The sequence below is a fragment of the Euphorbia lathyris genome, chromosome 8 (assembly GCF_963576675.1).
Source record: "Euphorbia lathyris chromosome 8, ddEupLath1.1, whole genome shotgun sequence".
NCBI lineage: Eukaryota > Viridiplantae > Streptophyta > Magnoliopsida > Malpighiales > Euphorbiaceae > Euphorbia > Euphorbia lathyris.
The window spans coordinates 13037999-13061321 of NC_088917.1; the positions used below are offsets into that span (position 1 = coordinate 13037999).

Below are 23323 nucleotides of genomic sequence, written 5' to 3' on the forward strand. Positions count from 1 at the left end.
GGAGTTTAGTTCGATTATTTTAATATTCTAGTTCAGTTTGATTTTAATTTTGACTTAATTTGATAATCTGTTATCGTTTCAGTTATTGAAAAAAATATTCGTGTAGTCGATAATCTAATTGAACTTCATGTAATATAAAAAATATAATTTTATCATTATATATATAAATAATTTATAAAATATAAGCCCAACTCCTAAAAGTTATAATTTTAATTTACGTATATAAATTTTGGCTTAATGACCTTTAAATTCTCCAATTGTAATTTTTTTTTGTCTAGATGTATTATTTGAAATCGAATGAAACAAAAATATATAAGAAATAAAATATTATAAGTTTTCGGTTATTCCATCAATAACCGAACTGAATAAAAAAAAATTAGTTTGGTAATATTCGGTTGCCAATCTTATTCGGTTCGATTATGAAAATAGAATGTATTTTGGTTTCCTTAACTACAATTCGTTTCGATTAGTAACCGAACAAAACCGATACTTATCCCTACTCTTCACCTCGTTTTGCGGATGTATTTAGTGAAAAAACTTGGCTTCAAGTACTATTTAGCTCATGACTAACAACCCTTGATCTGTAAAATGTTTTTATGGTCTACGGGGAGAGCTAGGGAGGGTCACGAAGGGTCGACCGACCCTCTGGTCGGCTGGAATAACCCGAGATAGGGTAGCTTGGCCGCTGGTTCCAATATCTTTGTAAAGAGTCTTCTCCCTAATATTTTATTCGTATCCTTTACTCTAATATTTCTATTTCTGATTCATTTAATAATTATTATAATAATTTCTCTCTTTACAACATCAACACTTATTGATCAGCTTGAAATGATAATTTAACAATTCTATAAGATATTGATACATGGTTTCTTGTTGAGTTACATAAATGCACTTCATTTTTCCTTTCCATTTCCATTTTTTATTTAGAGGTCTTAATTAATAATATTTAAGAATTTTAATTAAATTGATGATATTTAGTTTAAATTTTTTAATGAAATTTATAATATGAATAATTGTAGGGGTTTTCATTTAATGAAATTGATAGTATGATATTTACTATAATATAATAAATTTTAAAGGTTTTAATGGAATTGATGCTTTAGGGGTTTAATGGAATTGATAAATTTTATAGGTTTTAATTTAACAAACTATAAACAAAAAAACTATAAAACAATAGAATGATAAAACTATGATAAAACAAAAAAATATAATTATGAAAAAAAATATAAAACTAAAAACTGTAAAACAAAAAACTATAAACTATAAACTATAACCTAAAAAACTGTAAAGTTATTTTATGTTCTCTATTTAAAAACTTATTATTTTTAAACTATTTTATTTTCTTAAAAACACAATGCGTAAAATTCGTTCTCCCAGAGGTTCCGGTCCTGGCGACCTGCAACTCTAGATTCTGAAGGTATCCTCAGGGTGTGCCTTCTGATCTATCACTTTGTCATATTGACCCCTTGACATATAGAGATCAATCACATTTACCCCAATTTAGACAAAAATTAGCACGTATACAAGAGAATCGTTGAATGTGTGTCTGATGATTGCTAATCGTGACACACAACTGTTGTAATATTTTGCCAATTTGCTTAATTACCTCAAATTTCATATATACTCAACATCCGAAACCCACTTGTTTCTCCGCTTCTACATCCTTAGAGAACATCAGTTCTTCTCCACCCGGTTAGCAATCATCTCACGCACGATTTAATGAGTCTCTTTAATTACACGCGGATTTCCATCTAAATTGGATCAAATGTGATTGGTTACTATATGTCAAGATGTCAATGTTACAAAATAACATAGGGAACAAAAGCAAACATACATTTCTGCTAAATCACTAGTCAAATAATGCTTAAGCCAAAAACAAAAGCTACCCAACAACAACAACAAAGCTTTAGTCCCGAAATGATCCGGGATCGGCTAACATGAACTGTCATACGAAACCGTGAAATCAAATCTTGTCAGCGGCACAAATTCTCTCCCTCCAATCCATCCTATCCACTGTCATATTTTTCTCAATCCCCAATAAACTCATATCACTCTCAATCACCCTCTTGCTTAGGCCTTCCCCTACCCCTCGCTATTGCATCCCTTTGCCACTCACCAATCCTTCTAACCGGCGCATCAAGCGCTCTTCGTCTTACATGGCAAAACTACCTTAGTCGGTTTTCCCTCATTTTATTCTCAATAGATGTAACCCCCTACTTTCATCCTAATTATTTCATTTCTCACCCGATCCTTTCTCGTATGACCACACATCCATCGCAACATACACATCTCTAAAAAAAACAAAAGTTACCCAAAAGAAGAAAATTCACAATCACCCTACTACTACCTCAATCAGTACCAAATTTTGTATCTCTGATCAAATAATTAACCCTAATTCCCACTCTTATAGAGAGAGAAACAAGAAAGTTGAAGTCTTTCTGCAAGCAGTGACAGTTGCCTAATTTAAACTACTACTCTTGTCTTGTTGTATAGCTAGCTTGATGACTCCTCCTAAACAAACTGATAAAGTAGACACCAAGAAGAGACAGAACAGAAACAGATTGTTTTATCTAATGGGTTCTTTCTTTAGTCTCTTGTTTCTAGGGATTTGTATCTTCTTCTGGTTGGGTAAAGATTCAGTGTTTGGAGCTTCACAGAGCATACAAGGTGGTACTGTTTTCATCAATGGAACAGCTTCAGTTGCAGAAACTGACCATGATTTTATCTGTGCTACTTTAGATTGGTGGCCTTCTGATAAATGTGATTATGGCACTTGTAGTTGGGGCAGATCTTCCATTCTCAATCTGGTAATCTTACGGGATATTTTATCGTGTCATGTGATCTATAGTGGGTCGTCTCTGTAAATCGTGTTGTCGTGTCAGAAATTGACAGCTGTATCTTTTTAAACTACTGTTTATATGTATTCTAGAACAAGCAGATTGTCAACTGTTTTTTTTTTTTTTTGCAGGATCTTACCAATCCAATATTACTAAATGCAATCAAAGGTATGATTGATTTCACCATATATGTATGAAAAAAAAAAACATCTTTAGTGCCCTGTTTGTTTGCCGGAAAATATTTTTTCATGATTTTCACCGGAAAATATTTTTTCATGATTTTCAGGTGTTTGTTTACTTAGGAAAATAAGTCAACGGAAAATTTTAGGTTAGTCAACCATAATTATTAAAGGCGTGCCTCGGCTAAGGCTCCAGCCTTAGCGACTCTGGATGATAGAGGCGGGCGCTGTCAGGCAGGCGCGCGCCTTGAGCCAGGCGCAAGGCGGGCGCCTCGGCTTTGTTAGGGCTGTTCAGGGTTTTTGGGTTTTTTTTAAATTCTTTTATTATTAGCCATGGATTAAAAATAAGATGATTGGCTGAGATTAGTTTAGAAAATAAAAGAAAAAGGCAGAAACAAAGTATCAATACTTTTCATCGAGCTCAATAGCCCATCGCAGACCAGAAACTCGTGCATTTTATGGTTTTATTGTTGGTATTTGACTATTTGTGACTAGTATTATGAATTTGTGCGCGCCTCGTGTCGCTCGGGCGCACACCTTAAGTTGCGCCTTGCGCCAAGGCTCTAGGACCCCTTGCGCCAAGGCTCCAGGACCCCTTGCGCCTTAAATAACTATGTAGTAAACGGAAAAATATACGAAGAAAGTGAGGAAACTGTTTTACCCTTTCCAAAAAGGTAAAACATTTTACTTAGCTTTTGGACCCCTACTCCATTCCTTATCCTTTGGAAAAGAGTAGCCGCCCACCGCTTCTTTCCGTTTTTCGGTTTTTGGAAAATATTTCATTTTCCAACAAAAAAAAAAATTCTCTTACCCAATATTTTCTGGCAAACAAACGGAACCTTGGCCTCTAACCTTTTTCGATTTTTCTTGATTAAGCATCTCATCTTTCCATTCAACACGTTGAACCGTCGATCAATTATACATATTAAGTCTCAGATTATCAGAAAAGTTAGTTGTGAACATCAAACACAGTTAGAAGAGCGTTACTCATTTCATGTGTCTGAAATTGCTTTTTATAGTTTGAAATGCAATTTCAATTGCAAGATGAAACGAATATGATTTTTCAACTGACTTTAACATTCACAACTAACTTTCATTGTAACTAGGGGCTTAATAAGTGAGATTATAATTAATCGAGAACTCAATATGTCAAATTGAAAGACGAAGAGCTTAATCAACAAAAATCGAAAAGATCAGGTGACTTAGAATGCTTTTCCTATACATATAACATATCTATACAGTTCTGTGTACTCATAGATAAGAGTTTTGAATGACAGCTTTCTCCCCTCTGAAAATTAGAATTGGGGGAACCTTACAAGATAAAGTCATATATGAGAGACAAGGTCAACCTTGCCCTTCATTTTCAAAGAATAGTTCAGAGATGTTCGGTTTCTCACAAGGTTGCTTACCTATGTCGAGATGGAACGAACTCAACACTTTTTTCAAACGAGCTGGGTAAACCATCTTCCTAGTCTCTTCTAAAACACAAGTCCTTTTACTTTCTTTGAAATTGAGGGGAAAATAAGTATTAAGTAATAGTTTCCATTTCGGAAACAGGGCTGCTGTTATTTTCGGGTTGAATGCACTTAATGGCAGGAAAATGATTTCTGGTGGTTCAGCAGTCGGAGCTTGGGATCCGAGTGATGCTGAATCTCTCATAAGATACACTGTCAACAAAGGCCATAAAATTCATGGGTGGGAGCTAGGTAAGAAATGCTAGGGACTTCGTTTTCGGCTTCTGCTGAGGGAATAATGAATCAATGATTTGTTATCGCGACTCCTGCCTCTAAATTTCTAACTTCTTACCAGGAAATGAATTGAGTGGGAATGGAATTGGGGCTAGAGTTGCGGCTGCTCAATATGCATCCGACTTAAACACTCTACAAAACATAGTTCAAACTATTTATTCGGGTTTTGAAGCAAAGCCATTAATCCTAGGACCAGGAGGATTCTTTGATGCAAATTGGTTTGCACAATTCATAGATAAAGCATCAGAATCTGTTCAAGCAGTCACTCAGCACATCTATAATCTCGGTCCGGGTATATAAATTCAATCTAACACTACTATGTCAAGTTCTGGCAGTATCAGAATCTCCTTAAAATGGTTCCAAGTTTGAATTTATATTTCTCACCTGTAGGTGTTGATAATCACCTAATTGACAAGATCTTAGACCCGTCCTATCTTGACGGAGGCTCGCAGGCATTTAGTAAACTGGAAGGGATTTTGACAAGTACAGGAACAAAAGCGGTTGCTTGGGTTGGAGAGGCGGGGGGCGCTTACAACAGTGGGCACAATCTTGTTACGAATGCATTTGTATTTAGTTTCTGGTAATCTAGCTTCTGAAGCCCGTTACCATTCTTTAAAATCTGGGAAACTGATGCATCGTTTCTTAAACTACTCAAACAGGTACTTAGATCAGCTAGGAATGTCATCAATTTACAATACGAAAACTTACTGCAGACAAACATTAATTGGCGGCAACTACGGTTTACTCAACACAAATACATTTGTTCCAAATCCCGATTACTACAGGTAATTCTTCAACCTGAGTTAATCTACTTCAATTAAGCATTTGTAATATTTGTATTACTAATTAGTGTCCTTATGTTTCAGTGCACTTCTTTGGCACCGGTTAATGGGAAGAACAGTCTTGTCCACAACGTTCTCCGGAACGAAGAAACTTCGAGCTTATGCTCATTGCTCTAAAGCAACTGTGAGTAAATCCTACAATACCTAGATTAGAACAACAAACGTATGCATATTCGCTAATCTAAAAAGTGAGTTTTTCTTTACAGCAAGGAATCACATTACTTCTTATCAACCTAGACGGCAACACTACTGTTCAAGTTCGTGTTTCGACTACACATGTAGACAGAAATTTAACATGGACAGGGAAAGAATACACCAGCGGACAGGCGAATTTTGCTAAGATTTCTAGGGGTTCTGCAATTGAATCTGTAACTGATGAAAATATAAGGGAAGAATACCATTTAACAGCCAAGGATGGTGACTTACACAGCCAAACAGTTGTTTTAAATGGGAAAGTACTCGTCGTTGATTCATCTGGTGCTATCCCTTCTTTAGAGCCTATAAAAGCTAGCTTCAACGATCTGATCATCGTTGCTCCTTTCTCGATTGTATTTGCTCATATTGCTAACTTGACAATTCCAGCCTGTGTACAAAGCCATTAAGCAAAAATGTATCTGTTATACTTTTTCATCTGTGGAATAAGATGCAAAAGAAAATGTGCAGTTCAAAATTTTCTTCTTGGTTTGTGAAATTCAGATTGTATGCCTGAGTACAACATTTGAGTGATGAGTTTGATTTTTTATGCAATGAAATTAAAATTTTGAGATTTTTCTAGAACTCGAAAATTTTGTCAAAGCAAATGCATAATCTTCTCTGTTTAAACATTTATGTCCATTGTTCACACTGCAAACAAATGCTCCACCGGAAGGACATGAACTATGAAGTACATGAGCTTATGTCTATAAAAAAGGCGGCCCGGTGCACTACACGTCCCAGCTAAGCGAGGGTCCGGGGAGGGGTCCCACCACAAGGGTGTATGGGGGGCAAGCCTTCCCCTGCCAATTTTTTGGCAAGAGGCCGCTCCTAAGACTCGAACCCGTGACCTCTCGGTCACACGACAACAACTATGAAGTACATGAGCTTATGTCTACACAAGGAAATTTTTTGCACAGTATTAACCTCAGTTACAAATAAAAATAATAGTACTTCATTAAAGATGCCAAAAACGAATGCATTTTTTCAAGTCAATAACTCTATGTTTCTGCTATTGTACGTTTCTCGAATGTTTTATTACAAGATCACCAAAAATATCTGCTCCACAAAAAAGAAAAAAAGTATTCTAGGCTATCTTTCTTTCTGCACTCCAATATAAACCACTCCTAAACTAGTTTCCTGATTTGATTTAAGAATAAATGTACTCTTTTCTCAAAACATGATTCCGCAAACGTAAATTATGAATAAAATTCAGAAACCATTCAAGGTGCAGTAATTTGCTGTTCCTGCAGTGCAAGAGGAATTGCTGGTCTCCAATTTGTGGCATCTGGACTGTCCATAAGAGCAATTCCCAGAGCAGCAAGGTCTTTCCGAATGGTATCTGATTTTTCATAGTCTTTGTTCTTTCTTGCTACATTCCTTTCTTCAATTTTCTGCAGTACTTGGTCTTCTGTTAACTTTGCACGCTTCAATGCCTTCTCCCTCAGTTGTTGTAGAGCCTATAAATGTAGAAGGATTTAGGATTGAATATATTCATGCAGACCAACGGACAAATGGCAGAAATCTATCACGAAATCCCATCACTGCATCAAAATAATTCACCGTTGTTTTCTAACATGATTAATTTAAGGAGAGTGTACCTCAGAGTAAGCTGTGGGCATCAACCCAAGGACGGATAGGGCATTCCTGACTGCCTTCTCCAAAGCAGCAAGGGATTCTATTCGCTTAGTCTGTTTCTTTCCCTGCATGAAGTTTTTATTCAATGAATATTTACAGAAAAATGTACCCAATTTGAGAAACTCGAACGGAGCTCTCTTCGGCAATAACCAATGATAACAAAGAAGAAGAACCTAAAGTTTGGTACCTTTCTGGTATGAAGCATATCATTCATGATTTTCAATGGATCTGATAATGCAGCCAATAAAACAGGAGTGTGAAGATCATCAGACATTGAGGTAACAAAGACATCATGAAACTGATTGATGGCATTTAAAGTGTCGGATGGGACAGAATCCTTCTCAAATTCCATGTTGTGTTGGCTGATAACAGTTTCACAATCATGTAAAGTCTGCAAAAAACAAGTTTCTAAGAAGTTGTCAAAATTATCTTTTAAACGTTTCACATTTGATGATGGAATTGAAAAGCAATATAGCCCCAAAATGCAGCATCTTGTACCATGGCCCCGAAGCCAGAATACAAGATGACACATGAAACCAGAGAAAACAATGCTGAATCATGTGATCTGGCTCCTTAACAGGGTTGGAGAAACAAGGCTTTCATAGTGTAATACCTGATAAATGTAAAAAATTCGTTCAGAAGCACTCTCGAGCTGCATATCAGAATAGTTGATTGGAGATCGATAGTGGGTCCCTAACAGAAAAAGTCTTAATGCCAGCGGATGGTAAAGGTCTATGACCTAGGAAAAGAAAAGATGTCAATAGGTTTCACGTTAATGAACATAGCAGTCAAGATGCCTAAAAATCCGCATGTACAACCATGGGAAGAACAGCCTAGAGAAGAGCAAACGGTAGCTCACCAGAATATTGAACTTTTTACCTGCCTAATTGTAAAAAAATTTCCCAGTGATTTGGACATCTTCTCTGAGTCAATAGTGACAAAGCCATTATGTATCCAGTAGGTTATATTGCTGTCTCTGCATGCAGCACAACTCTGAGCAATCTCATTTTCGTGATGGGGAAACACGAGGTCCATTCCACCACCATGAATGTCAAAAGCATGACCAAGATAAGCAGCACTCATAGCACTGCACTCAATATGCCAACCAGGTCTTCCAGGCCCCCATGGACTCTCCCAAAATGGCTCACCTTCCTTTGCGGACTGCATAATGTAAGAAAATTAAGAAAAATGTACATTTACCAAATACACAGTATCACCATTTCTTTCTATTTTAATTGTAGTTTTGAGATTATAGATATATCAATAGATTTCCTCCCTGTCAGATAATAATAAAAGTCATTCTTGAGGCTTAACTATCAGCTTAAGCTTTTAGTTTAATTGGTTCCATGACACTCACAAATAATTACCTTCTTGCTAAAAACTTTTATCAAATATTCGAAATGAAAAACTTCAGGACTGATACATAGGACAATGATCATAGACAGTAATTCCTGATTTGAATAACAAAGCTAACTACAGCTTCCCAAATCCTTTAATAGCGAAGATTTGAAAATCCACAGAGGGAGCTATTACTTATCTTTGTACACTTAACATTAAGACAGAATTCATAGGACACGAGCTACATTAAGTTGGACTGTCTTGATTAATGCCAATTATGATATGCATTTATCAGAGATGTGGCAAAACACGTACCTTCCACAATGCAAAGTCAGCAGGATTTTTCTTTCTTGAGTTGACAGCCACACGCTCACCAGCTCGATTATCTTCCAATTTTCGTCCTGATAATTGTCCATATTCAGGAAAATTGTCTACAGAGAAGTAAACATCTCCATCAATTCTATAGGCACATCCATTATCAAGAATCTGCAAGGATAGCAAGTCAAAAATGTCAAAAAGAAGCATCAGATACTTAAGGATGATGCATCCCACTGAAGGAAAGAGAGAGCAGATCGTGTTATAACATTTAAACAACCCAAACACAAAGATGAAATTTTCTCCTTCTCATAAAGTTCACTCTCTCTATAGAATGAATTTAAATATGAGGGGCCAATGAATGTACCTGCTTGATCATGTCGATTATTTGGGGCATGTGATCAGACACACGAGGTTCAACAGATGGAGGCAGGCAGTGGAGGTATATCATATCATGATGGAATTCTTCGCAGTAACGTCTACTCAAACTGATAGGATCCTCACCCAATTCATTTGCTCGATTAATTATCTACAGAATTTGAAAAGTGCAACTCAGCTATCCTGTCATACCAATACGAAAGCAGTTGGCATGTGAACATATGCAAAACACATGTGCTGATATGCAATAAATAAACCAGGAAAATCGAAGTCCATGCTCTTTTTGGGGGAAGCTTTTACGCATTCGCAAAGAAGTCCCCATGGTTTAAAAGTTAAGTCTGCAAACACGAGTCTGAGGTTTCCTCCAATTACAATGACAAAACTTTCAATAAAATCATCCAATTTGCCTACCTAACAAATATTCAAAACAAAATTCCAGCAGTCTCTCTTTCCATCCCATTGCATCCCTCCCTCCTACTATATAAAAACACTTTAAAGCTGAAAAAAGTAATAAAATGACTCAAATTCCTCATGTTTACTAACAGTTTTAGTTTTACAAATAAAATCTCTCTTTGGAAACTTCATACCCATATATGCAAACTTTTAAACCAAATGCGCGAAATTACAACTTTTGTTTTTGAACTTAACCCTTTTCTTAAAAAAATATTCAGAAAATGAACAGCTAATCCAGAGAAAGCAAGTAATTATCCATGATTAACTCCAAATTTTACACAAATTAAACGAATTCAGCTCCAAAGAGAAACAACCACAGTTGCAGATACAAAAAAAAAAAAAAAAAACGGCCCCGTCGCACTACACCCCTGCTGAGCGAGGGTCCGGGGAGGGGTCCCACCGTAAGGGTGTACTGGGGCAAGCCTTTCCTGACAAATTATTTGGCAGGAGGCCGCTCCTAAGCCATATGGAAAGCATTAAGCAAGCAAAACATTCCAAATTCATGAAGAGAACAAGAAAAGCAATTCACCTTATCATCAACATCAGTGAAATTCCGAACATAGTAAACTTCATATCCCAAATGCCTAAGATACCTGCCTAATCCCCATCCATCCAACAAAAAACCAAATGAGTAAAATTCGATTAAAATTAACCAAACAAACCCTTACGCACAGAATAAAAGAGGCAATCTCAAGACCTGTAGAGAACATCGAAAGTAACATAGACGCGAGCATGACCAATATGGCTAAGATCGTAAGCTGTTACACCGCAAACATACATTCCAACTTTACCCTCAACTTTAGGTTTAAATAGCTCTTTCTTTCGACCCATGGTATTGTGCAGCCAAAGCTCCGGCAATGGCTTCGCCGCTCCATCACCGGCATTAACTTTGTCGTTGATTGAGGAGGGGGAAGAGGTTATAGAGCAAAGGCGCAAAAATATTCTCCTTTTGGAAATGGAGAAGATGCGAGAAGAGCGAGGTGGGAATTGAATTGAAGGGAGGAGTGAAGAAGGAGGCGGAAAGAAACGGATAGAAGGAAGAGGTCTGTACCATTTTAGCAGAGTTCCCATTTGCTCTGGAACACCACTCTTTCTCCTTCTGCCACATAATGTATTTTAATTAAAATTATTAAATTACTTTAATTTTTATATTTTGAAGGGATAATTTACAAAAAATTACTTTCAACTTATCTTCAAAATCAATTTTACTTTTACCATTATTATGAGTATAATTATAATGATTGCAATATGCATCAATTTTAAATCTAACAATAACTATAATTCATGCACGAACCAAATGAATTTGATCCATCACCATTAGTTAATCTTATTAAAATTTTATAATGGAAATTAAATTAAAATAATTGTAAGGTTTAGATTCACACTTTTTATATCTAATGGGTTGACCAGTCACTTACCAGGATGAAAACCACCGAATTGTTATCTCTATTTTACATTCACACTTTTTATATCTAATGGTAGACCCGGCAAAGCGACACACGACCCGATGACACGATACGAACACGACATGCTTTTTTAGTGTTAGTGTTTAGGGTTTTATGACACGACACGAAAGTTGACACGACACGAAATGACACGTTAATTTTCGTGTCATTTTCATGTCAACCCGAAAACACGAAACTGACACGGATATTGAAAATTATTGTTATATTCTCTCGTGTTTTTATGTCACTTTACCAATAAAGATAATAAAATTATAATTATTAATTGCAAATATTGATTTGAATTTTCTAAATTGTTATAAACACATTACATGACCCTCTAACATGATATTATCGAACTTTTCGATAATTATTGTTAACATACTAATCTAAAAATGATATAAAACGTTCAAAAACAGTACCATATCTTTTTATATTTTTAAGAGTTATTATTAATATATATGCATAACAAAATTACATGTAACCCGAAAACACGACACGAAATCGACACTAACCCGAACAGGTTAACACGACTTTGACACGAAAGTTTTTGGGTTGGGTTTGGGTTTACTCTTTTGTAACACGAACCCGAAATGACACGACACGAACACGACTCGAACACGATAATTGCCAGATCTATCTAATGGGTTGCCAGTCACTTACCAGGATGAAAACCACCAAATTGTTATCTCTATTTTACATGTATATAAACCTATGTTATTACTCATCGTAAAAAAAAATACTTTATACTCCATTATTAATAACTAAAAGTTCGCCTATTTTTTTTTTACATATATAATAAAATTGGCCTACTTTCAAATATCAATAGGTAAAAATCAGGAAAATGAATGAAATCGAGTAAAAACAATTTAAAATTTTTCTCCCTCTTTTAAAAGGTATATAAAGGGGTAGATAATTTAAAATGGATGGAGTACTAGTATGATTTGAGCTTTCTCCAAAACTGTCCATTATATGAATTTAGCCCAATATAAATGCTGAGTTTAGAGGAATTAAATATCAACTTCAAGTCTTTAAATAGGACTCTTCAAAAAAAAAAAAAGTCTTTAAATAGGAGATATGAGCTAAATTTTAACATTAAGTTAGCATGAATATTTCCCTAAAAAAAAAGTTGCATATATATGATCACTGTAAATAAGTTAGACACAATAACAATTTAAAACTCTTTAAATTCTTTGTAATTATAATATTTTAACGTTTTTATTAATTAAAAAGAATATATGGGTAGTTTATATTTAGTGAAAAATATCCAAACTGAATAACCATTTTGATTGTATTGGAACAGAATCACCAGATTGATTGAATTGAAAATTCAACATACTCCAATTCGGAGATTTTCTTTTTATCAATACAATTCCAGAGACTCAGTTTTTTTCAATGCATTTCAATACAGTTCAAGACCTGGGCATGGGCCGGCGAGCCCGTCCGGCCCACCCAGACCCATTAACTGGGTTTGGACACATGAAAATGATGTCAGGCCCAATCCGGCCCAAGCCTGTATAAACCCATCAAAAACTGGACGAGTTTAGAGTATATAAATTTTCTATCGGGCCGGCCTGGCCCAATATATATATCTATATATATATTTGTATGTAGGTTTTCAAACAGTAGCTTGCTTTGCTGCTACTGTTTCGAAAACCTACATATATATATTATTTTTTTAATAACAAATTAAAACCTTTTTAATTACTTTGAAAAACCAAAAAAAAAACTTATATATTCATTTATTTATAAACTAATTTATATTTATATATATATAACTATTTTTTAATATATAGATGGGCTTGGATGGGCGAGCTTGGGATTCATATTTTAGGCCCGAGCCCGACTCAATTTATTGCGGGCTGAGCTGAGCTTGGGCTCGTCAGGTTTTATTAAAAGCCCGACAGGCCCGGCCCGAACCCGGCCCAACCCATGCCCAGATCTAAGTTCAAGAGATTTTCAAATCCTTGATTGAGTCCAACCGAACTCACTCATAATGTTGCTAACCATACAGAACAAACATTCTTCTTCATCTGCCATACAATTCGATACCATTTGCTCAAAAGAATGCAACTTCAGTTCAGGGAAAACTATACATTAAACCATGATGGATTGTGTAGCAAAAGCAGATGTATTTCTATTTCTAATAAGCATCTCAAGTCAACAAAAAAAGCTCACAGTTGACAGTTCACTAGCCTGTGGTTATCCTAAAAGAATGGTGCAGCCGTCTAGAAAGAATTATCTACTAAAATCTCCCGCGAAACCGAACCGAACCTAACCTCACCGCCAAAGGTTCGCGCCACTCGATCACCGGGTGTAATTGTGAATGATGAAACTGATGTGTACATTCTACTGCATCTCAACTTCTGTCCAGAACCTAACCTAGTAAAGTTGGAGGTTCATATATTGATATATCCTTCCAATAGAGAGAGAAGCCTCTTCTGCTGATAGTCCGATTACGCTAAAGAACACATTTTGTCTGCAAGTGAAAAATTAGCCATTAAAATTAACCGAAAAACAATGACAGAAGGCTCAATTCTAGGGTTGTACATGGGGCAGGGCGGGGAGGGGAAATGCTTTCCCCGTCTCGTCTCTGAATATATCGGGGAATCTCCATCATTGTATATGAATCTGGAAAAAATCTCTTCCCGTCCATCCCCATCCCGAGGGGATCCTCACGGGGATTTTGTTTTTTTAATTATTTTAAATATTAATTAAAAATTAAATATATAGAAAATAAAACATCAAATTAATAAAAGATAATTATAATAATTCAATATTTTAAGTAAGTACAAATAGTACGTGTGTGTATATATATATATAAAGTTTATTAATAATTTCAGGGATCCCAGCGGGGCAACGAGGGAATTCCCATTCTCGTCTTCATACCAACTTTGGAGATAAAATATTCCCTATTCCCGCCCCATGGGAAACTTTTTTAGGGATTCCCCGTTCCTGTCAGAGCGGATCATCCAGGCAGGGACGGGGAATCCCTGCCTGTTGAAAACCCTACTCAATTCATCCACTAGACATCAAGAGAGCAAGTTCACCTTGTTTAATGCTACTGCAGCAAAGCCGATTGTCATCTATATATGTCGCTTGGAGACCCATTATCCAAGATCCGACTGAGACATCATCATGAGCATAAGTCTTCAAAGACGCACTGCATATATTAAGGTTTAAAATAAGAATTAAATTCTGAGGCACAGGGTGATGAATGTATCAGAAAATAACAATCGCCAAATTGCTGAATCAGACAAAGAACAGGAACCAAGTAGCTTTTTCCCTGTAATCCAATTTGATTTGTGGTGTTATGTTACTATCATATATGCAAAATGGGAGGGATTTATTCAAATCGAATTGTTCGACATATATTGGCTTGCGCAGCAGGACAAATGGATGGGTTTGGCATCTCAACTGACCTGTTTACATAGATATACTGAGCCAAATTTTTCGAGAGTATCACAAGTGAACCACTAGCATGTCGGAAGTACCTGAAACAATAAAAAATAAATATGGTGATGTTTCATATCGTTGCCCTCTAGCAGCATTCAAAACTAAACCATTGATATGGGAAAGCACTTACGATTTCTCATCCCCGAACTTCCACCATTCAGGCTCATACCATTGCCTTCCCCTGAAAATAATTAAAAATTTCCATTCTCATAACTGAAGCCTAAGATTCTAGAAATGCAAAGAAGCCGAAACGAGAACCTTTTCGAACCAACAAATTCAAATCATATCAAAGCTAGTATGCAACTTTAAATACAACATTAAACATAAATAATGTACCTACACATTTGTCAAAGCATGGTTTTCTGCCAATTGTGAATTGACAGAGTAACAATACCAATACAAAAGGCCCACTAAGCTACAACAGTTAATCTGTCTACTACAAACTTCAATAACTGCACATGCATCAGAATAAGAAGGACCAATAACTTCAATTTCATTCTAATCAGTTTATCAATTGTAATTAGCATAATTACATGTTTATGAAGAGTCAAATACATACAACAAGACAGTCTTAATTAGGCTCATAAGAAATTAGAAAGCACATACTCTTCAGTTACCACATCTCCAGACTTCATGCACCCAATATATGCATTATTGTGAGCTCGACGCTGTTCAAGAAATCCAATTAATCCATCTGTCACACAGAAAATAATGCATTCAAAACTATATTAAGTTTTGAGGGCAATTGAAGAATAAAAATGGTGACGCTTTAAGAAATTGTAAGGAACTGAAGCTATACCAAGATCCAGATTTATATTGTCATCCACTTTTACGTAAAATTCTGCATCCCAATTTTGTGCTGCAGTACTAAAGAAGAATTTTGCTTTTTTTGGAAATTCTTCTAGTGCTTCCTCATGGGCTTCCTGAGAAATTAACAAGAAGTGCTCTCAAATTCTCTGCTTTAGCCATTGATGATGTCCATGAAACCAACAACAAGAGGAACGTTGTTTCAAAACAAAATCTGGCTCAAGGAAATGAACAGAACTTCTTTGCATCAAAATTTTTATATGTCACATATAGTCTTTAACATTTGAAAATTGAGACAAAGCTTAATTCTCATAGCATATTGCTCATCTGGAATATCCATTGGGAATAAAAGTGACAAGAAGTTCTAAAAGTTGACTTTCCAATATATAATCATTGAAAATGTATCATCACTATAGTACGGCAACATATACTTGGAGAACTAAAAATCAATGTCACATCACTTACAAGAATCAAGAAATCCTTTGTAGAGCGATTTTCTTCATCAATATTACGATCTAAGCTATCACCTCGATTAGCACTGCCAGTTTCAAACGAAGACTGTTACTATAAAATTCTATTTGATCAGTTAACAGTACAATCACTATGCAATGGTCATAACAATGGAATTAAACCAAGCAAATGATGTATAAGAAAAGTAAGGAGTATCCAAAAATTAGTTTTGAAGTGAGAAGGAAAACCTCCGACCAATTACAAAACGTATCACTATTCCTCTTTCCTCGAGACGCTTTAATGCAACACCTACAAAAGCAACAAAATAACTTAAAAGGAAGATTTCTCAATAATTAATTGAGATAATTAGACCAATCACAAGGACCAAAGGCTTCACACAAAATAAATAACTAGAATAATACCATGTATTTGATGAAGGAACAACCAAAGGGAGCTTATGTAATGGAAAATTCGCAAACAGAAAAGCAGCATCAAAATTATATTCTGATCTTGAAAGTCAAATTTGAATCAAGAAAATAGCATATACACATGGCTAGTAAGTGTTTTTTTTAAAGAGAATGTAAATCAAGTCTAGCACCAATTACCGCTTAGAATATCAAATGAAATTCAAAACCAACACATGATACAAAATTTGCAATATGATATAGATCCCCAAGGTATCTTTTGTTTTCATCTCATTTCTTTTTTCCTTTAAGGAGCAAATGTTATGTGACCAGAAGACTTGTAACAGGCAATCCAATCGCAAGTTCCAAACTGACCTTTTGGCATCCATGATCCTCTGAATATATTTCGCTTCAAGCGACTGCCAAAACCAGTATAAACTCCAATAACTGCAAGAAGTTTTCTGCCAGAAGAAGATCTACTTTGTGGTAACTGGTTCTTGAGGTACCCTTGACTCTTGGCCAAGGTCAATTCCATCTCAGCCTCAATAATCCTCCTCTCCAGATCTCTGCAAATAATTACAACACCAAAACATTAGGAAATTCAATTCCATGAAAGATAATATGATCGAGAGATTAGGAATCATACTTGCATCCTAGAACAGCTAGCTTGTCTTCAACAGTAAGAACCTTCGGTCTCTGCGAACATGCATAAAGAAACCCCAATATCATATCTAATTTGCATTCAAATGGGGAAAGCCTCAGTCCATTCAACTATCCCTCAGCTCATGCACTAATGAAAAAACTGATGCAAGAAAAAGTGTCTTTTTATAAAAGAGGGCAGTGGATCAAAGCAAACCTGCGCTGAATTCGTCTTAAGAAGATTCGAAAGCACAGTTCTGTTCTCTGCATCTTGCCACAATCTGATGATTTCCAAAAGAATCAAAAGAGAGCATGAATTTTTACTCACCAGTCCACTGAATCCAGTAAATCAAACAGCAACAACACATCCTATTTGATAGACCATCTAAGAGATTAACAGAGTAAAGCCGGTCCAAAATCCGAAAGCTAAAAAGAACATTGTAATTATCAAATCCTCATTCAAAAGATCCACCGGATTGGTTTCAAATTCCGTTGATCCCAATCGACCAGTAACACCATGGCAATAGTAAATTAGTACCAATTCATGTAGGAAACTAATCATAATTATACAAATTAATCACCAAAAACAAATTACATCGCTAAGGCCGATACTACTACATTTGCCGGCCAAACAAAAAAGGAAAAGTGGAAAATAATAAAAGCAAAACAAAAAGAAGAGAAGAACGAACCGTCCGGCAACATAGAGCCAGGCGACGCAAGAGAAGAAGGCCAAGAAAAGAGAAGGTTTAGAACTCTGAAGAGGCTTCGATCTCCCTCGCCTATCTGATTTGGTGGTGGTTGGTAACGACTCCATAGATGGCGAGTGAAGAATGCGTATGGTTTCAAACGATTGCAGTAGGTATATTGTACAGGAAGCCGGTGAAGTGAAGGATTTGGGGAAGAATCGGAGTTGAATTTTAAAGCAGCGGAGGAAGAAGAAGAAATGGAAGGAGAAATCTGAAACAGATTTCGCTTTCAATTAACTTCCATACAAAGGGACTAGAGACAGACGAGCTTTTCCATATTGGGCCTAAATTGTTTCAAGAATGAATTTAGCATCTGTACGGTGTCGTATGATTTATATATTTATATATGATATAATTGTATGGATAAAAATGCAAAAATACCCCTACGGATATTTGTTAAAAGGGATATAGGAAGTGAGACAGGGATAAAAAACACGAGATAAGTTATCCCGTATTTGTTTGGGAGATAGAAGAGTGGGACAGATGAGGGATAAGACTCTTATCCCTCAAATCATATACCTAAGAGGGAGTGGTATAAGGAGGAGGGATAAGCTCTTGCGATTTTAATAGGATGGAAAAATTCATCTTATCCCTCAAATTAATATCATGTAGTTTAAATAAGGTTAAAATAGTAAAACGTATTATTTTATCTTTATCTCTATCCCACATACCAAACATTGAATAATAATTTCCGTCTATCATATTTTTATCCTTATCCCAACCGTTTATCCTTATCCCTGATCCTTATCCCTATCCCAATAGAATACCAAACGCCCTAACGTTTAAGGCTATAAGTAATTTTACTCCTAACGTCTAAAATTGTATAATTTTACCCCTATCGTTGGCAGTTAAGAGCAATTTTATCCCAACGTTCGCAAATTTGGTCAATCTCAGACACTATTATAAAACATATATATTTTGTTCCTTGTGCTTTACCAATTGCATATCAGTTGGTTCTAAAAAAAATATTTCATATTTTCTATGATTTAATAATAAAATAGGAGATTAATATTTATAAATTCAGCTAAATATTTAATTTTTTTTGTCCAATTTGTACCAAAAAAAAAACAATATATATATATATATATATATATATATATATAAATTGACGTCTGATCATATGTTTGCGATATGTTATTAACGAGTGATAAAATAATGTACATGTGAAGCTTAGATTACAAGATTCATGACCGAGAAGACAGTTTGTTGAATAATTTTTCAAATTCACCCAATTTGACAACGTTAAATATAAAATTGTTTCTGGCTGTAAACGTTAGAAATATTTTTTGCACATTATCTCAAAATAAAAAAATAATTTTTCCTTTAAAAAAATAAAATAAAATAAAAAAACTAAAATTTAGTGTTAACTATACCCAAATTTTTATTATTATTACTATGTAGAATAAAGTAAAATAATTGTTTCTCTTTTTGTTTTTTTGTTTTGTTAAAAAGATTTCTCATTTTGTTTTTATAAACGGAATAAAAGTACATAATTAATTTTGTCATAAAAATTGATTTAAAAAACAAGAACATATGAACTTTATTTTTATTCTTTTACTTTTCCAATTATTTATTATGTTAGTTAAAGTAATGGAAAAAAGAAGGAATAGAAAATGTGAAATATCATCTCAATTACGAGTTCTTATATTAAGTATCTGGTCTTTTATGTCATTCGGAGGATCACAAATTCACATTTGGACATGTGTATAGTGACCCTACGTAATAATTAAAATAATGGGTTTTTTTTATAATATATGTGGGTCTATGTTACATGTGTCAAAATATATATGAGAAATCTTTTATTTGACATGGAGAACCGTATGCTTCTAATAATTTGCCTCAATTACCAATTAAGTCGTGGTTTTGATATTGTTGTGACCAATAAAATCTAAAAAGAGAAAGTGCTACAACTGTTTAAAAGTCAATAAATAAAAAATAATAAAATATATTATGTAATATAAAAACATTAGGACTACGTTTTATTAAAAAAAAATAATAGCAGTTTTCACAAGTTGTGAAAATATTTTTCCAAAAAATTACAAATTGTTCTCAAAGTAGTTTTTCTGAAATTTAAAGAAAATAATTTTACTTTAATCAAACAATTTTACTTTTTTTTTTGGATGGAAAATACGAATGCATTAACATAAATAATTACAATCATTTTGAATACAAGGTAAAACACATAAAGGAAATCCTCAATAAGGATTTCTACATACGAAAGAGAAATAGCTAGGGCTGTAAATGAACAGAGCCGCTCATGAGCGGCTCGGTGATCGGCTCGATAAAAGCTCGGCTCGACTCGTCTCGATTTGTAAACGAGCCGCTCGTGAACATGATTTACTGGCTCAGTTTGTAAATGAGCCAAGCTTTAGCAGGCCAAAGCTCGGCTCAAAAGCTCGCGAGCATGCTCGATTAGAACATTTATGAACAAATTTTAGTTTTGTAGAAAACTATATAGTTTTGTGTTAGTTCACAAATATCTAAACTTAATATTATTTCATTTGCTATTAGATGAGTTCGTTCACAAACATAATAAATGAGTAATAGACGAACTATTTGTAAGCATCTTATTTATTTATTCACGAACTTTGCTTGTGAGCTTGTTTATGTACACAATTAAAGAGTTATTTGCGAGCAAACTTCACAAATATAATTAACAATTTACTCACAAACAATTCATGGTTAGATAATTTTCTTAATGAACCAAGTCCAAAAGAGGATTTTGGGCTCGAAACAAGCTCGAAGCTCGGCTCAAGCTCGTTGAGCAAGCCAAAGCTCGGCTCGTTAATTTTATAGCAAGCTCGGCTCGGACTCGAGCTCGTTAATTTTATAGTGAGCCGAACTTGAACAGACCAAAGCTCGGCTCGGCTCGATTACAGCCCTAGAAATAGCCCATGCTGTCAGGTTATGTGCAATCATATTCGATTGGCGCCTTTCATGAATAAAATAAAAATGTGAGAATGACTTTATCTCTTCAAGAATATCATTAACAAGCACACCCATCCAATTGTGAATAATTTCTTGTTTGCAAAGAAGACGGATAGCCGATAGAGAATCTGATGCAATCTGAACTGAATTAAACCCAGCTTCCCGAACAATACAAATTGATGATAATATTGCCAATAATTCTGCATGCAAGGCAGACATAACCACATCCAAAGGTCCTCCACCCGATAGTGCTACATAACCTGCAGAATCACGAACAACTAAACCAAATGTGCCTTTATTAGACCTGCAAGAGTATGCTGCATCACAATTAAGTTTATATTGGTGAATCAGTGGTGGAGACCAATGGATCGATCCAGCCACACCTTGTCTAGAAAAAACTTGATCAATCCATGTATCGTACACAAGATCAACAACAACAGATCCATTCAGGGCTGACAACACAGACGCCACAGCCTGTTGTGGACCTTTCCGAAGCCGACCATGACGAACCTGGTTCCGCTCATACCATATCATCCAGATCAAACCACAAAAATATGCCAATTCCGACCGTGATAATATACTAAAAACCATAGAAAGCCAGTCATGACAATCAGTCCCAGATACTTTATAAACCTTTACAGACAGATTAGCAGCTTTCCAGTACATCTTAGTAATTGGACAATTTTTAAACAGATGAATTAGAGACTCCTCATTCCAACCACAAAATATACATCTAGCACATAAATCAATACCTTTTTTTGAAAGATTATGAAGACTTAGTAAAAAAATCGATGCACACCAAACAGTATGTAAAAATTTTGCCGGTGCTTTTACATTCCATAGAAACTTCTAGAAAAATTTGTGAACAATTGAAGAGGAACCTACAGAATGTGATAATTGTAACGAACGAACATCAATCTTATAACCTGATTTTAGCAAATAATCACTCATTCGAGAATGTAACCAAAATAAAGAGTCTTCTATATTCATTCTATTTAAGGGGATACATAAAATAGCCTCTGCGACATCAGGAGTGAAACAAAAATTGATTAACTCCCTTTTCCAACAGAAAGAGTCAAAATTAATCAAACAAGAAACTCATTCCGAAGGAAGCTCATTGAGAAGAATTAATGGTCGATTACAAGGAACATTAGGAACCCAACGGGATCGCATAATATTAATTGATCGACCCTCCCCAATTCTCCAACAACTTCCATCAATGATGACATCTCTTGCTTTCAGCAGGCTACGCCAAACATGACTAGCACAATAACCCACCTTAGCTTTCATTAGACCCTGACGTGGATAATATTTATGCTTAAAAACCAAAGAGCATAGTGAATTAGGATTTTTAAAAAGTCGCCAAACTTGTTTAGCAAGCAAAGCAAGATTAAAAGCAAATATATTCCTGAAACCCAGACCACCCTCCTCTTTAGATAAACATAATTTATCCCCAACTAACCCAATGAATTCGCTTAGAGTTAGATTCATGATTCCACCAGAAACAAGCCATCAATTGATGTAATTCATCACAAAAGGTTTTAGGAAGCAGGAAACAACTCATAATATACTGTGGAATTGACTGTGCAACAGACTTAATTAAAACATCCTTACCCCCCGAGATAGACATTTTTCATGCCAATCACTAATCTTCTTTGACAACCTTTCTTTTAGAAAATTGAAGACTGCTTTCTTCGACCTACCCACAACCGATGGTAAACCCAAATATTTCTTAAAAGAAGTCACCTCTTTAACACCTAGATAATCTGCACACCTATCCCGACATTCAGAAGACACCCCAGAACTATAATTTCACATCTGTTTTTTTGCGGATGATGCTGTTATCTTTTTTAAAGCCTCAACAACTGAATGCTTGGTAGTTCGAGACTTGCTACGACTTTATGAACAAGCTTCTGATAAACAATTTTACTTTTACCAAACACTGTTTTTAGTTGGTAAATCTGTTTAGAAAAACAATTAGTTGGTATATCTGTTTAGAAAAACAATGACAAACTGATTCTAAAATTGATTTAAATAGTTAAACACCTCAAATCTCTTAAGTTAAATATCTCATATTCGAGTCCTAATGATCCACTCAAGGATGTCTTGCAAACATCGAATCCATTCATTCGATATACTATAAAAAAATTATCCTGAATATATTTAGAAAAAATTAGCTAAATATAAAATAACCAAATATACATTTTTTTATGACATTCAATTATTTTTTCTCAGAAGCAAACAGATCAAAATAAAAATATTTCCGGAGATATTGTATAATTTTACTATTTTTAATTTCAGAAGGTTCAAGTCATACTTATCTACAACAATTGCAATTTTATTATTTCTTTTTAAGAAAAATTTAAAAACAGCGAATATAAAACTAAATGTTCATATCATTTTTTAATTAAAAGGTTAACTTAAGATTAACTCAAAAATGAACGTGTCAATTTTATATCAACCGAAAAATAACCGAATACCTAATTAATCTACATGTCGAATGTCTAATCTCCTAACAAAGAGAAGCAAAA

The 23323-nt window shown here is 34.9% G+C and overlaps 3 protein-coding genes across 7 annotated transcripts; 1 reads left to right on the plus strand and 2 right to left on the minus strand.

The window, feature by feature from the left end:
* Positions 1–2567: 2567 nt before the first annotated feature.
* LOC136203852 (heparanase-like protein 3) lies at positions 2568–6208 on the plus strand. The gene is made up of 9 exons (XM_065995079.1): positions 2568–2807; positions 2969–3005; positions 4294–4471; positions 4574–4722; positions 4826–5056; positions 5155–5344; positions 5424–5549; positions 5631–5730; positions 5813–6208. Exons 1-9 carry the CDS (start codon positions 2574–2576, stop codon positions 6206–6208), a joined length of 1641 nt encoding a protein of 546 aa, XP_065851151.1. The 5' UTR covers positions 2568–2573.
* Positions 6052–11014, minus strand: LOC136202620 (cysteine--tRNA ligase, chloroplastic/mitochondrial). 5 transcript variants are annotated; one of them, XM_065993355.1, is made up of 10 exons: positions 10618–11014; positions 10450–10513; positions 9457–9618; positions 9090–9260; positions 8316–8597; positions 8050–8175; positions 7624–7827; positions 7400–7501; positions 7019–7258; positions 6052–6189 (listed from the first exon to the last, which is right to left on the minus strand). In XM_065993355.1, exons 1-9 carry the CDS (start codon positions 10989–10991, stop codon positions 7022–7024), a joined length of 1722 nt encoding a protein of 573 aa, XP_065849427.1. In that variant the 5' UTR covers positions 10992–11014; the 3' UTR covers positions 6052–6189; positions 7019–7021. The 5 variants fall into 5 exon arrangements, with proteins under 5 accessions (XP_065849427.1, XP_065849426.1, XP_065849429.1 ...); XM_065993354.1 differs by lacking the exon at positions 6052–6189 and having other exon boundaries at positions 6731–7258; XM_065993357.1 differs by lacking the exon at positions 6052–6189 and having other exon boundaries at positions 6731–7258; positions 10450–10517; positions 10618–10752.
* A 2369-nt stretch (positions 11015–13383) lies between these two features.
* On the minus strand, positions 13384–18142 carry LOC136204173 (hydroxyproline O-galactosyltransferase HPGT2-like). The gene is made up of 12 exons (XM_065995370.1): positions 17808–18142; positions 17336–17399; positions 17126–17175; positions 16855–17045; positions 16324–16384; positions 16091–16163; positions 15618–15741; positions 15425–15512; positions 14949–14999; positions 14785–14856; positions 14413–14525; positions 13384–13841 (listed from the first exon to the last, which is right to left on the minus strand). Exons 1-12 carry the CDS (start codon positions 17930–17932, stop codon positions 13819–13821), a joined length of 1035 nt encoding a protein of 344 aa, XP_065851442.1. The 5' UTR covers positions 17933–18142; the 3' UTR covers positions 13384–13818.
* Between the last annotated feature and the right edge of the window lie 5181 nt (positions 18143–23323).